We start from the raw sequence: 16,666 nt of genomic DNA on the forward strand, positions 1-16,666 counted from the left end.
TAAAATAACATAAACATGTGCCACTCCTATTTACAAGCACTTGTTACTGATCAACAGGGAAAGTGGCAGAACCTTACAGTCTATACTGTCAGATAGTAATACGTCAATTAATAGCTGGCAGCAATAGCACTAAAAGGACACATTATAAATGGGATCATTTTAAACATGCTAACTGGCAGTCGACAACTAACTGAGGCTTACACGAGATAAGACCTGAGACGGATTTTATATCATGAAAGAGAGGTAAATTTTTAATTAGTACGGGCACAGATAATGCTACAATACTATGATGCGCCATAGTCATAGGATATAATGAAAAACATGCAAACTTCTATTGAGAGAGGACAATTTTACAGCTATGTATAATGAACTGGGTCAACCTTGTGGACCACACTATAGGAAAAAGGCATATGCCATACATTTGTTGTGCCTATTGAAGGCCACAAAAAATGGCAAAAAACACTGACCCATTTAAGAGGTATACATGTATGGCATACAGTAATCATAGACCAGAAAGAGGAGGAGATGAGGCTGGATGCTGCGTCAAAAAAGAAAAGTTATTCAGCAGGACTGCATGCTTAAGCACAGTTGGCTCATTCAAAGTGCCATACAGATCACGGCAAATGCTGTGGGTGACTATATCTTCTAAAAGGTTTAAAACTGGGCCCTTACGATGAATATGCAGAAGGCTGCAATTTGTGTTTATATTTGAAATGAAATGGTTATGATCCTTCAGGTGGTTAGTGAGATCAGGCTTGGAATTGCTAAGATCCTGATGCTTTCTGAACCATATGTTAAAGGCGCGGCCAGTTTGGCCTATGTATGCAGAATGGCACTCAGTACACCGGATGCGATAGACGCCCAATTGTGCGTAGCGATTGTCTTCTCTGGTTTCATGGTGCTTCAATAGGCACTCGATCTTATGCAGAGTGTAGAAGGTGGGTATAACCCCCTCTTTTCTAAGCCATTTCCCAATACTGTCACATATAACACCTACATATGAAAACCTGCAAAAATTTTTTTAGAGTTATCATTATTTGTAGGTGACTGAATAATCCCATACAGATCATTGGAAGCACCTTTCTATTGCATTTGATGATGATGATGAGCATCAACAACATCTGGCTAGTAGCCATTAGCATGTGCTATGAATTTAAAGGTAACCAACTCGCACTGGTAATTTTCTTTTGAGAGAGCAACTCTGGCTACACAGTAAAGCATAGCACAAAGAGCTGCCATTTTTTGCTACTTTGGTTGAACTGAAGAGCAATGAATAATAAAACTAGACGTGGTCGGTTTTCTAAATATGTTAAAGTGAATATTACTGTACTGTAACGAAATTTCCAAATCTAAAAATGGGAGTGTAAAGCCAAAGTGATATTCTATCGTACACTGAATCTTAGGGTGCATTTTGTTAAAGTTGTGTTGAAAAACTTTGGAGCTGGGCATCAGTCCTGTTATATAAAAGTATGATGTCATCAATGCATCTTTTATAGCATACTACTCTTTGAAGGTGTTGTGTGTGGGTTGAAAAAAACTGATGTTCAATGTGATTGATGTAAATATTAGTGATTATAATGGCCATGGGGGCCCCATGGCCAACCCGTCAGTTTGTCCACATATGGTGTCTTTAAAGACAAAGTAATTATGGTAAAGGACAATTCTGAGCAAATGAAGGAATTCATCAATTTTTTTGTGAATCTAGATGAGAGAACATCCATAAATTGGATTCAATAATAGGATCACCTCTTTAATGGGGATATTCGTGTACAAGCTTACTATGTCGATACTTGCTAGATTCTTATCATTGGTTACAGTTACATGTTTGAGGTGTGTAATTAACTCCTCTCTGTTCTTGATGGCATGATCATCATGGAAAAGTTTTCATTACTTTTTACAGGGCAAATGTATCATATGTGAAAAGTCTCCTTGATCTAGACAGATTGCCCAAATTAAACTGAAAAGCTGGGAGCTGCTATTTCCACTTTGCTACCATCCTGCAAGGTTGATTTTACTTTCAATAAATACTGTACGACACAACACAATGTGCATGTTTCAACTCAATTTTATGAATCATTAACCTTCCACAATCTAGATGTAGAATGGATAAAGAAAACAAATATCCATTACAGTTTTTCTGTGCTAAACTTTAAAGGTACAGTGTACAATATATACACCTGAAGTACTGAATAAAAGATTTTGTTCTTTATTACTGCCAAAACATCTTTACATTTCCCTAAAATTTTGTTTCCATTCACTCTCTCAACACAATTTCTGTTTTTCTTGTTTTGTGTAGTTGATGTGTTCATAATTACATTGTTTGCCATTTCCTATAAGAGATTTCATCACTAATACAATGCCACATTGGGATTTCTTTTTCATCTACCTTTCCTTTGAGTCTATGCATGGATTCTTTGATATATGTTGAGCTGTTACAAAATTATCTGTGGTACTGACAGGAGTGCTAAGATGAGACTACTTCTGCTGAAAATCAGCAGATCATTTCTTAGTCTGACTGAAACAACTCTTTACCAGTTAGTTTTACTCAAACTACAAAAATATTTTGAATACAAAGAGAAAAATGCAGTTTTTCACATCCTTGCAGAAATGCCCATATAATTTATGTTGAAATACAATAAGCAGGTATCTGCTGAAGGAGGAAAATTCTTCTCCCCAAAATCAAGAAAATGAGATTTTCACCACCCCTCTCATAGAACCTAAAATGTTCAATCTGACATTATAAAGCTTGTCCTCTTGGTCATTTTTAAATTTTTCTACTTATTTGCCTCCAATATAGAGGCTAATGTACCAGTAGTTGAAAACACAGCTGTTTACCATTCTTGCTTCTTAGTGGGATATAACTGTGAAAAATTTATACTTTCCTCGGATAATATTTGCTCAAGGAAGACAAAGAACTTTCTGCAGGTACTCCCCTGCAATTGAACTTTAATGTTTAGCTACAAATTAACCATTCTGCATTGAGCAAATCATTCTAGGTATATATTTGCTTGCAAAAGATTTACATGGTGGCAAAATGACTGGTGCCTGAGAAGTCTTAAATCCTTTATTTGCTTTGATGCGTGGTATTGATAATGTAATTTACAGTTTCTACTGCATCTTCTCCTCAAAGTAAACTGGACAATATCTGAATCACACAAGATGGTTAAACAAGTAGCAATTTGAGATTATGTATACTGCATCACTGCATTCCAGTTTCATAGGCGATGTTACAACTTTTATTACAAGTTTCCTGGTTGTTATATACCAAGGTGCCACGGCTGAAGTGTTGACCTTATGGCATCATGCAGTATAAATGCAAGTGTTGCCAGCCGCAGTGGCCGAGTGGTTCTAGACGCTTCAGTCTGGAACTGCGCGACTGCTATGGTCGCAGGTTCGAATCCTGCCTCGGGAATGGATGTGTGTGATGTCCTTAGATTAGTTAGGTTTAAGTAGTTCTAAGTTCTAGGGGACTGATGACCTCCAATGTTAAGTCCCGTAGTACTCAGAGCCATTTTTTTTGCAAGTGTTCTCTGCAGTTTCTCTCTTACTCTTTTACATTGTTTAGTAATTATGAAACATAGCCCCCACTCTTCTGTCAGCTCTACCAGATAGAAAACCCCTTCAGCATTCACACGTGTCAACATACATACAAAATTAAGAATTCTATGCAGCTCTGACTTTACAGTATATCCATTTGCAAGAGGGGAGTAGGGGCAACCACACAACCCCCATCCACTTGTGGATTCTAGGTATACTTTCAACACTTATTCCTATCAGTAATTTTCAGCTACTTATGATAACTTGCTTTCATGTGGAAATGGAGTACATATTTCTTATTAATTCCACAATGTTTGTGCATTTCTAGAAATTATTGTCTGTGATTGAACTATAGGCTCAGGGCTTTCTGGCACTACACTGTCAAATTTGATCAGATACACTGTACTTTTAACAGCAGCTTCATTTGGCAGTCAGGCACAGATCATTATAATTAATATGCTTCCTTGCACTTGGTGGCAATTTCAGTACAATCACAATGAAAATATTTGAAGATTTAAAAACAGGGTCCCTAAACTCTTCTGTCACTTTTTCATACATGCCCTAGTTGAGGTGCAGAAATGGGCTGGTCCAACATCCCAGTGCCTGGAGTCAATGAACAACTTCCTGAGCACCCGCCTCCTCCCTCACAAGCACAATATAATCACTGCTGTTGCATACTTCACTGCCATTTGACACCAATTCACGCAGGTAAAACCCCTTCCCTCCTGCAAACTTATCCACCACAGTAATACACTACAGTCTTGACATCGACTAGACCTGTGGCTACTATCTAGTACATTATTTTCAGTTTTATATAGCAGAGACATTTTGGCAGATCCTGAAGAACATAGCCATGTGATACAGCAGAGAACATCTTCTGTGTTTCATTTGTGGACCCTAATGTATCACCCACAAATAGAATACGCTTTTGCTGCTCTAGAAGTGGGGAAAAAAGGAAATATTCTTCATATTTGAAAATATAAGGGGCATTCAAATGAAACACTGTCACTAATGTAAATAAACGGTAACAATTTTATTAACTCAAAAATGTAGTTATACACAGTACACATACTCAAAAATAGTCGCCAAAACTGTAGGCACATTTGTCCCACTGTGACACTAGCTGATCAATTCCATCCATGAAGAAGCTAGTAGGCTGCAGTCGGATCCAGGCCTGGACCCAGTTACACACTTCATCGTCCGTTGCGAATCAATGTCCGCAAATAGCTTGTTTTAGAGGTCCAAACACATGAAAGTCACATGGTGAAAGGTCGGGGCTGTACGGTGGATGTTCCAGCATTTCCCACCGAAACTGCAGTAATGTCATCTTCACCGCATTGGCTGTGTGTGGGTGTGTATTATCACGCAGGAGGATAACGCCATTGGACAACATGCCTCGGCATTTCCACTTGATTGCTCGTCTTAAAGTTTGGTAAAGTGGCTTGATAAATACTGGGCACTGTTGGTGGTTCCCTGTTCCAGGAACTAAACAAGCAGTTGGCCCTTGTGGTCAAAAAAGAAGGACATCACGACCTTACCAGAACCGGTGTGTACAGCCTTCGATTTCTTTGGAGGTGTTGAAGTAGCATGTTTCCACTGCTTGCTCTGACACTTGCTTTCCAGTTCTAAATGGTGACACCATGTTTCGTGACCTGTGACAATACGTGACAGAACACTGTATTCCTCCTCATGATAATGTTGCAGATGACTCAAAGACAGTGCCATTCGAGTATTGCACAGTTCGGCAGTCAGTTGGGGGGGAACCCACTGCACACAGATTTTTTGAAAGTTCGAGTGTTGATGCATTACAGTGTGGGAGGTGCCCACGCTAATACCCAGTAACTGAATCAGTTTCTGGATGACCTTAACAGCGACTATCATAATATTGGTTTCACTATGGAAATACAGGAAGACGGTTGTCTTCCTTTCCAGGACATACTAATAAGGAACATAGTATGCTACACCATTCAGTATATAGGAACAAGACACACATAGACCTGTACCTGCATGCCACAAGCTGCCGCTGTCCAGCACAATGGCAGATAGTGCCGACCACTCTGATAAATATGGCAAACGTCATATTCGATAAAGAAAGTCTGCCGGGCGAACAACACCTGAAGGAAGTATTCCAAAAAAATGGGTACACTGTAGTCAGATTAGTAGTACATTCAAGTAGAGATAACATGTTCAACACTGGAAAGATGAAGAAGACAAAGAGACTCATTCTCCTTTTGTATGTGGGACAGCTATCAGCCAAAATTGCAAGGCTACTCAAAAAATCCAACATAAAAACCATTTTCCAATCACCTTAAAGGTGAAAGAGTGGCTTGGCTCTGTGAAAGACCCACTAAAACTGAACTTACTGGGAATATACAGCATTGCCTGTTGAATGTGGCCAACAGTACATCAGGAAAATACAGTCCTGTATTTGAATTGTTACAAGCAGTGACTGCGACAGACTGCAAAAACAGTGATAGCAGAGCATAGCCTCAAGGAAGACCACACCATTGACTTCCAGAACACCAAGCTGCTTTGCCAAGCAAATGGCTATTGGGCCAGCATCACAACGGAATCAAAAGAAAATTGGGTTCACAAGAATCTTTTCAACAGATACGAAACATACCAAATAAATGTGGAATGGAATCCATCATTAACGGCAACATGATGGTGAGCATAACTAGCACAGTCCAATTCACAAGACACGGCTGGAATGGCGACACAGAGATGTAAACAGCACGCCTGCTACTCACACCACTGCAACCTCACCCCCCTCCATGCCAAATGGCCAGACAGTACACACCATCTATAGCCAGGTTGAAGGGGGCACTCCACTAGTAACAATATTACAGTATTCGCACACCTCAACACTTTGCCAGAAGATGACGAGTGTGACACTCATTGAAATGTCACAGTATTTTAACACTGCCAACCCGCTGATAACCTGAACGCTTTTCACCAATAGTATATGCCTGAAGAGCCTGCTTTCACATAAATATCTGTCACTGAAAGCTCGCTTCCTACTAACTGAGATGTTGGGCATGTGGTGAATACAACACAGTGGATGTTAGAAAATAGAAGACATTGAAATAATGCAAAACATTCATTAACATGATTAGATTTCCTCATTTTAAAAGAAGAAAAATGCAATCTACACACATATATAAAAGTACTTAATTTTTTTGAGAAAGACCTATTTCACTCAAAATTCTCAATTCAGAAACTGATAGCAAATCCCAAAATGTTCGAAGCTTGCCTCCACACTCACATACACTCATAGGACCATACACTATTGTACACTCTCAAATACACACGTCTGGTGTCTCACAGTTTTATAGGCTTAAATGACACTTTGATGAAGTATCTGCTGTACAAAGCAACTGACTTCGGTGGCACCACAGATAACATCACAAAGGAGTGAGGTCAGGGGAATGTACTAGCCTTAGTACTAGTCCTCCCTTACATGTCCACTTGCTATTGAACATACCACCCACTCTACATCTTTAATAATGCAACTGTCACTGATAGCCCACTTGCTTCTCTTACTCTCAGACACTCAACCAGTGACGTGCCAAACAGTAGCTGTATAGTGTGCTGGGAGAAGACATGAAGCTAACATGCAATTACCTACTATTGCAGTACACACATTAATGTATTGCTGGTGGTTCACATCCAGCCTGATTTATACCATGAGGATTTTCGTTCAACCATAAAAAATATATGTAAAAAATTGCTATTCCATCTTCACTCATCCAACATGAATATGCTAAAAACTTTCTGATCATACAATTTTGACAACAAGATAAAAGACTTCACAACAGTTTAGAATGATGAGAAACTGAACAACAAAGAGCTTAGCAATGTACTACTTACTTTTCATCCTCATAAGTATAGTGACTTTTCATGGCTTGGAGTTATAAATATGCCAGAAGCACACACAGGGATCCATGACCACTCAACAGAAACCCACAAAGCAACAAAAATCATTGGATAACAGCTCAGGAATTGTGGGATGGTGCATTGTCTTGTCAATACAGACTAAGGGATGCATATGATCTGTCAACAGACATCTTCTGCCTGTGGGGAATCAAAGATGTACCAGGTGGTTCCATTTCACTCCAAGTAAACATTACACATGCTGTCAATAGCCTCACCAATGTGAACTGCCAAGAGTGATAAATTATGCTGTGTGATTTCAGTGCATCCTTAGAGGCAAAATGCAATCACTTGAAGGCATTAGTAACAAAAATTAATGTAAATTTTAAAAAATGCAATTTTTACACTATATGTGATTTGCTACTATCAACTTAATTGGGGGGGGGATCTCCAAATGTTTGCCATGTGAATAATGTTATTAATTAATTATTTCATAAATATTAGATTATCTGACTCCATTAATATAATAGTTTTATTATTAAAGTTTTACTACTACTACTACTACTACTACTACTACTACTACCACCCCCACCAGCACCACCACCACCACTACATAACATTATTTTAGTCTACCTGTTTTTACATTACTGTATGTTTTGCTTACTTACTTTCTTAGAAAATGAATAAAATTATATCTTTGATGAACAATGTTTTCAGTTATTGTTACAGAGCTCTTTGTGCTGTACGTGTAAAGTGAACTTTGTGTTGTGTTTATATGAGGCTTCTTAAAAATGGCATGCTCTACAATTCCTTACAAATCATCAGATAGTTCAAGAATTCAACAACTCCTTAGATTTTATTTCCCTTGTTCTATATAAAAAATAAGACCACATTTTAATTTTCTATACATATTTTCATTCTAACTTTACACAGCAAATGTACCAAGAATATTTTATGCAGGAATGAGGTGTTGAGGAACTTCATTCCCATATCCTCTGTCATCATTTAGCAAATATGAGTAACAGAAAAAAAGAACTCCACAACTCAAGGTATGATTCAGTTTCACCTACATAGTAATGGCTAGTGCAGAAACTATCATATGATAATGAAATCTTGAAAATAGATCACTTTTGTTTAACAGCTTAGGAAAAAATTGGGCACCGAGATATACAGATCTTCAGCACAAATTTAATCTTAGCAACCGTAGAAAATTAACATTTCACAGGAATGGGATGCCACTCTCAGCACTTTCAGGCATTTGAATGGTTGATAGTCTTACAATAATAGTAACTTTTCAAGGGAAGGAATGGATACATATTATGTGTCTTTAACACAGTGGTTTCCATTGCCTTCTGAATCCTCATGCAATTGATTATTGCTGACTGTTCTGCCTTTAGGGGCATTTCCCCACCACAATCACAAGAGGATGCCCTGAACCTCCATCTGCTTATGTACCCTTTTTGACAAAGCAGTTGGCAGAATGAGGGTGACTCCTTACACTGAAAGTCTTCAACTACCATTGCTGATTATTTTTTTATTCCAAATATAAGCATATGCTACGATAAAACCCAAAAATCATAAGGTTTTGATTAGTAGTGAAAGATACTACCCTGAGATCATGGTGAACTAATTTACACCTGTTGTCTCGATTTTCTTTCTAAATAAATCATTTTATGCAATTCTGTTTATTACAGTATATTTTAGGATAACTCTTATCTTATCTTATCTTATCTTACTCTGATTGGAAACAAATCTACAACAAACTTACCAATAAATCAGAAAATAACACAAAAAATAATCATATGTTCCACAGTACACAAAAAATAATGTAACTTACCTGCACTCTGTGAGACTGTAGAACTGTTGGATTCCAAGAAGGAAACTGCTCTACTGACTCAAAAAGGAGGTAAAGAAGAGCTTTTGGTGGCAAGTCAACAACACCCTGTAAAAAATAATACAAGTATTCACAGCAAATGAACCCATAAACACCTATTTTCTGCTGAGAGAATGGCTTTTAGGTCTCCATGTATTTGAGGTTATGATCTGAACTGGCCTGCCAAGGATGCATTGTAGATGGTCATATTTCTATGATAGGCTAACAACAACAATAAATAACAAGTTAACCAATAATCTCAAGACCCTACAAAAGCTTTCCAACACTGATTCTTATACTGAAATTTTAAAGAAATATGTGTTTTCTGAGGGAGGCTTTGGCCAAATGCTTATGTAACAGTCTTTTCGTCATGCCTGCCCGCAATTCCACGTGTTATATTTACAGTGAATAGCAATCTATCCCTTTCATAATACGGTTCACTTTCCTTTAACCTCTTCTTCTTTTCTTCTAAATCTTTTTATTCATCTGCACCTAATAAAGGTCAGTATACGGTTCTAATTTTGAATTAATCAGTTCCCTTTTCTTACCCTTTATTATGACAACATATGAATTGACCTCTTAAGACTATATCTATTCTTTCATAATGTACAGCAAGTTCCAGTTGAGATTAATGAATTATTTAGGAATAAAGGAGATGACTCATTGAAAGGCAGAAGTGCCGTGTCGTCAACACACACACACACACACACACACACACACACACACACACACACAAAAAAGCGTGCGCCTGTCCCCCCTACATTGTGCTCATTCGACTACCAGCACTCTCCTGAGAGTTGAAGAATGGAGAAAGGCAGGAGGCAGGGAGGGGGTTGGGGGAAAGTGTCTAGTGGCTCGTGTGGAGCATTCTGTGGGCTACCTAGGGGTGCAGGTGGAGGGGGCAGGTGGCAGACGGGTAAGCACTTGATTTCACAGACTAACACGTGAGATGGCAGCACACAACTAGCTGACACATACTGGGCGGGGGTAATGGGAAATGGCTGGTGAAAGGCACCCGCGCGCGCGCCCACACACACACACACACACACACACAGTATTTAGTGGGGGGACAGCAAGTTACCTAAGGTAGCCCACTGTCCCCCAACCCCCACCAAACAGTCAGAGAGAGAGAGAGAGAGAGAGAGAGAGAGAGAGAGAGAGAGAGAGAGAGAGAGAGAGAGAGAGTGTGTGTGTGAGTGTGTGTGTGTGTGTGTGTGTGTGTCCACCATCCCTTTCCCATTGCCCCCCCCCCCTCCCAAAACATGTCAGCTAGTGCTGCCATCTTACGTCCCAGTTTGTGAAATTGAGTGCTTAGCCATTTGCCACCTGCCACCTGCCCCCTTACCAGCACCCTTAGCTAGTCCACAGATGCCTCCCCACTCTCCCACAAGCCACTAGACACTTCCCTCCCCCCCCCCCCCCAACCCCCTCTCTCGATCCGTCAGACCACCCCACCTTGCACCCCCACCTCACCGCAGTACACTCGCCGTGGGCCAGGAATGAACTGGCAGTCGAATGAGAACAATGTAGGGAGACAAGCATGTGCCTGTGAGTCAGTGATTGTGTGTGTGTTTGTGTGCATGTTTCTCATACAGCTTGAGAAAGGAATCCCATTCCGAAACCTAGCAAAGTAAAACTCTGTACCTTTTGTGTGTATCTGTCAATGATGCAACACTTCTGCCTTTCTGGGAGTTATCTCCTTTGTTCTTAAATAATTTGTTATGTCTTCATTCTTTAGAGTAGTTTTCCATTCTTTCCCCGTGTTGTTCTCTTCTTTCTTTTGTCCATGTTGCATCTTGGAGCCTTTGAAACTTCTTAATTTTACTCTGAACTTTTATCTTTTTTGTCCTGTTTCTTCTTCCATTATTTCCATTTCCCTCGGGTTTATTTTAACTCTTTTGATCCATATCATTGACGTTTCTGGGTTTCTATCAGAAAAGTTAAAAATCCTTTTTTTCATCTTGCCTTTCTTGGTGTTGGTAGAATATAACTCTTCTCTTCCTTGTAATACAGGTTTTTTGTTATGTTAAAAGCCACTTCCATTTTCCTTGTCCTTGCGAAGTTACCTTCTTTGCCCATAGCATTTGGTTGTATTATTTCACCTACGTATTTAAATTTTGTAGCCACTTTTATACTTCCATAATCAGTTTCCATGTATTTTGTTGACAACTTCACATGTGCCTACAACTTGTTACTTCAGCAGATACACACAGACCTGTTGTTGAAACTGTCTCTTGTAGGACATTTATCTGCATTGTTGCATATTCTATAGATTCAGCTAAGACTGCAAGATCATTTGCAAAAGCCAATCAATTCTCAGATTATCCCCATCCCCTCTTCTCCCAATCATAATTTTTTTAAATTCCTTCTTCTACTGTTCTTTTTCTCCACTCTCTGGTTACATTTTCTAGTGCACAATTAAATAGCAGTGGTGACAATCCATCTCCTTGTCATACACCAGTTTTAAACTCAAAAGCCTAGAAGGTCCAACCTAGAACTTCAATTTTGCATTTTGCATTTGTTAATGAGTCTTTTATGATTGTCACTCATTCGTTGTCAGCTCCGAACTCTTTTAGTGTTTTGGATAATGTTTCCTTGTTAATCAAATCATATGCTTTTTTTAAAGTCTACAGATTTTATGTAGATATTTTTATCCCTCTTTCTTCCATATCTTATAAATTTCAGAGTGAAAATTTGTTCCATACATTATTATTCTTTTCCAAACCCTCCTTGGTACACTCCTAATTGCTGATTCTGTTAGTTTTCCAGCCTGTTTTGTAATTCTTTTAAAAGAATAGTGTACATGACTGGGAGGAGAGAAATTCCTCCATAGTTGTTGGGGTAAGTTTTACCTTCTTTTTGTGGGTTGGGTGAATTAATGCTTGATCTGAAATCTTCCGGTATAGCTTCTGTTCCCAGACTTTTTGGAAGATTCCACATAGCTCATTATTATTATTATTCTTTCTTTCTTTCTTTCCTCAGACGTTATGTCTGGTCAAAAATGGAAAGTGACACAGACCTTGATCAAGCGTGACTTCCTTGTAACTGTACGGTATATGTTATATTGCATTTAGGAACTTTCGGGTAATTGAACATGTATCAATAATTACGGTTTTCTGTACTTGTATATATGAGTTTGGATGTAGCTGTATTGCATTGATGTACTGGTGGATATTGTGTGGTATGACTCCTGTAGTTGACAGTATAATTGGTATAATGTCAACTTTATCCTGATGCCACATGTCCTTGACTTCCTCAGCCAGTTGGATGAATTTTTCAATTTTTTCTCCTGTTTTCTTTTGTATATTTGTTGTATTGGGTATTATTATTATTATTATTATTATTATTATTATTATTATTATTATTATTACCATTATTAAACTTCATCATCATCATCATCATCTCATTTTTCATTCTGGCATTCCAAAGCTGCAAGTTTCATTATTATGTTATATTGCCTTTCAATTTTTTTTATATTTATTTATTTACATTTTATGAATTTCAGTCAATGAATTTTAGTCAATTTTATAAAAATAATTTTCCACTTGTCAGTTGACACAGTACTTTTTCATTCCCTAAGATCTCAACTTTCTTTCTTCATCTGAAATCATCTGTTTCTTAATCTTGGGTTGCCATTTCACTCACTTGCTTCCAAGTTTCTTGGTTTCGTCTGTTTTGTTTTCTAAATCTTCAATTGTAATGTGGAGTTTCCTCATATCTTTCCTGATCTCAGTAATCCATTTCATGTTGCGCATATTGTTCTCAAATACTCTCCTGATGATTCTGATTTCCTGATCAGATGTCTACAGAAATAAATATGTTTCTTCCTGATCACACTCACAACTAGTTCCATTTCCTTGTAGACTGTTTCATAACAGGCAATTCTCTGGTATCTGATAGCCTTTATTTCACACATTCTGATTATTTGTCTTTCTATCTCGACTATTTATACAGGGCGATTTCTTCCACTGTGTACAAACTCTAGGGATTGATCGACAAGAGGATACGGAAAAAAAGATCTAATGAACTTATGTCCAGAAATGCATGGTTTCCATGCTGGAGACCATTTATTCAATCATACTTTGTTCAGGGTGTATACGGGGACAATGAAAAAAAAAAAAAAAAAAATCCCGGATTATTCCCGGAAGCGGTTTATAAGGTCCAAGTCCCTCTTAGGAATGACGGCGGTCAGATTTGCAATTGTCCATCCGAAATCATAAGGCTTATGGGGTAGAGGTGGTTTAGGAACATTGGAGGCGGTAAAAGGGTATGGGGTATTGTGATGCGCGAACGTCTTGCTACGCAATGATTTTGCGACCATCTTCAGCAGTTCAGGCGCAGTGATCTCTGTCTCTGCAGGCGGCGTGTGGACTACCTCTTCTGTGTCCAGGTCTTGGATGGGCGCAGCTGTTGTGACTTCTTCTCCCAGCAGCGGCAATCCCACCTTGTCCGCGGAAGGGCAGGCGGGCATTTCGATGCCTTTGGTCACGTCATCTCGTATTACTGGTGGAACTGATTCGGAATCTTGCTTCCGCTGGGCCTCCCCCTTCGAGGAGGGGGCAGACATCTCGGTTGCCACCTCCATGGGCACCCCCAAAGCGTCCTGCGTTACCGCGGGAGACGGGGGAGCGTCCGTCTGCGTGGCGATGGTGGCAGTCGTAACTTCTCGCCCCTTGCGAGACTTACAGGCCAGCAACTCGCGAAGCTGCGCGAGCTGAAGGCGTACCTCGTCCACCTCGGCCCGAAGTGCAGCCCTCTCACCTGCCATGGCAGATTTGAGAGCAGCAACTGCGTTGGCGACGGCATCGTCGATCTTGTGAATGCTGTTGGGAGTGCAGCAGCACAGCCCTCCACCTGCGCCAGCACCGGCAAAAGTGCCAGTGGCGTGATGCGCGGGCAGAGAATTTGCCGCTTCTTGATTCCTTGTCGCCTCTTCTTGCGCAGTGGTTCGCCGTCGGTGTGTGTTCCGCTCCCTCCCGCGGACACGGCTCTTAAGATAACTGCAGCCACGGTGGTTGGCGGCGTGGGAACCGCAGCAATTACAACATGTAGCAGCGGCTTCCCTGGGCTTCTTACAGTCGCGAGTGAGGTGCGGCTTTGCACACTTCAAACACGCGACTACTCCTGTGCAATCCGCGGCGAAGTGCCCCAACTTCTGACAGCGGAAGCACTGTAAAGGTTTCTTCCTCTTCTGCTTGCTGTCCAGTCCAAGCGCTTGGCCCAGGAGGCTGACGATTGCGGCAGCTTGTTCTCCTCGTCTTCCATGGCGTCCAGACATGTTGGCGCGGCGAGCGAGAATGCCGGAAAGCCTGCTACCGATACAGTTAACAGCCAAACTTCAAGTAGCACGAGAAGGTACTGCTTATACGCGAGTCAAATGCGCATGCGCAACAGACCGATGGCAATTGGTCAAACGAACCTAATGTGAACAGTTGTGACGTCATGCTCATAGCAAGCAGTTTATTGTTACGAAGAATTGCAGTCTGCGCCCTACGGCCTTTGACATATTTTTGCTATTTGCAGACGCTTGTGCGTGCACGGTGTTTTGTTGTTGTAAATTGCACATTTCCTTTGCCACTAAACTTTTATTTTTTTCCCTCTCGTTTATATTTTATTGCAGCAGTATCATTCTCCAGTAGCAGAATAAAATAACATTCTTTGCTAGAGAATCAATTCTGCAGTCAAAATTACAAAAATTTAACTGAAAGCTAAAACAAATAAAAAATTCCCGGAATTCCGAAAAATTCCCGGGTTTATCCCGGTTTAACTCCCGGATGAAAAAAATCCCGGGTTTTTCCCGGTTGTCCCGGGTCGTATACACGCTGTTTGTTACAAAGACTGCAGACTAATAAACCCTATGCCACGCCGCCACAGTTACAGCATGCACGGTTTCCTCCTTGAGGGTGCTACTGTTCCTCAAACGTCATGCTCTAGTTCCCTCTCCTGCCATTGTTGTATCTGATTCATTTCCTTTTCTGACTCACCTAGTAGTGGACATGATGCAGCATTGTATACAATGGTTCCATATTTGAATTGAGAGCTTGCCAACATGGTGTATACTTATGGAAAGGCAAATGGCAATGGGCAGCAGGCAGAAAAGTTGTATCAGGAGTCCTATCCCCAGCAACAACAACCACAGCATTCAATACGTGCAACAGTGTTTCACCATTTGTCTGAGACAGGGTCGCTTCAGGAACTTTCATAACAGTCATCTGTGGGATAGCAACCGGAATGTGTGGGCCGGGATAACTGGCAACTGTATTTTGAAACCAGTCTTCATTCCACGTCACATAAAAGGCCGGAACAATTGGCGTTTCTTGTGGGTGACTGTCTCCCTGCTGGAAGAAGTGCCATTGATGATTCAAAGGGTTATGTGGCTCCTACATTATGGTGCTCCAGCCCACTTCACCGTTCCCACTTCACCGTTAATGTCTCGATGCATCTCAATCATGTCTTCACTGGTTGATGGATCGGACAAGGAGGTCCAGCTGCATGGCCTGCTCGTTCACCAGATCTCAACCCGTGCAATTTATCATTTTGGGGCCATCTCAAAAGTATCATGTATGCAGAGCCCATTCCAGATGTGGAGACACTGGAGCAGCGTATTTATGTTGCCTTTAACACTGTTCGAAAGCAGACTGGTCGATAAAGACATGAGACACAGAACATGCTATGGCGCATACATACATGCATTGAGGCACATGGAAACCATTTTCAACACACATTGTAACTGTGTCTACATGGTACAGCATGTATTAGGCTGCTGTCTCTGTAACAATGTACAACTGAATAAATGGTCTCTAGCATGGAAACCATGCATTTTCAGACATAAGTTCATTAGACCTTTTTTGTACCGTATCTTCTCATCGATCAATTCCTAGTGTTTGTACACAGTGGAAAAAAATCACCCTGTATATTATGATGTATTCTATGATCTTGTGACGTGCACATAAATGTACAAATGAAAAAATGGATGAATAAATAATACAAACTTGAATAAAAAAATGTGTTTTCTTATCTATTGGCAAATGCAAGCACACATCTGCCCACTTAATGAAACTGCCATTAATTGAAGTCTGGCAATTTTAACATTACTGGTATCATTTTTCTTTTGTCATTAAACATTGTTGTTGACATTAAATCAATATTTTTAGCTTCAAATAAAATTAACACGACCATTAAAAACTGATACCAATCTCAATATGCTAACTTTAATTCTCAAGCAATAAAACAAATTTGATATTTTGTCATTGTTTTAACTGATCTGCATGCAATCACTTAACTGAGCTGAGTCAGCTTGTTGTCTGATTTCATGATTTCCTTGTATTTACTGGTAGTACAGACACAATGTTGGCCTAATGACACAAAAGTAATGCCAGTAAT

The 16,666-nt window shown here is 39.9% G+C and overlaps 1 protein-coding gene across 4 annotated transcripts in view; it reads right to left on the minus strand.

The window, feature by feature from the left end:
- LOC124721733 (steroidogenic acute regulatory protein-like) overlaps positions 1-16,666 on the minus strand; it is a 160,387-nt gene that overhangs the window by 24,161 nt on the left and 119,560 nt on the right. For all 4 annotated transcript variants that reach the window (XM_047246833.1, XM_047246832.1, XM_047246834.1 and 1 more), the window contains one exon: positions 9,248-9,352. In XM_047246833.1, coding sequence (XP_047102789.1) covers positions 9,248-9,352 — 105 coding nt within the window. The remainder of the gene's footprint in view (positions 1-9,247; positions 9,353-16,666) is intronic.

This window comes from Schistocerca piceifrons, chromosome X, assembly GCF_021461385.2.
Source record: "Schistocerca piceifrons isolate TAMUIC-IGC-003096 chromosome X, iqSchPice1.1, whole genome shotgun sequence".
NCBI lineage: Eukaryota > Metazoa > Arthropoda > Insecta > Orthoptera > Acrididae > Schistocerca > Schistocerca piceifrons.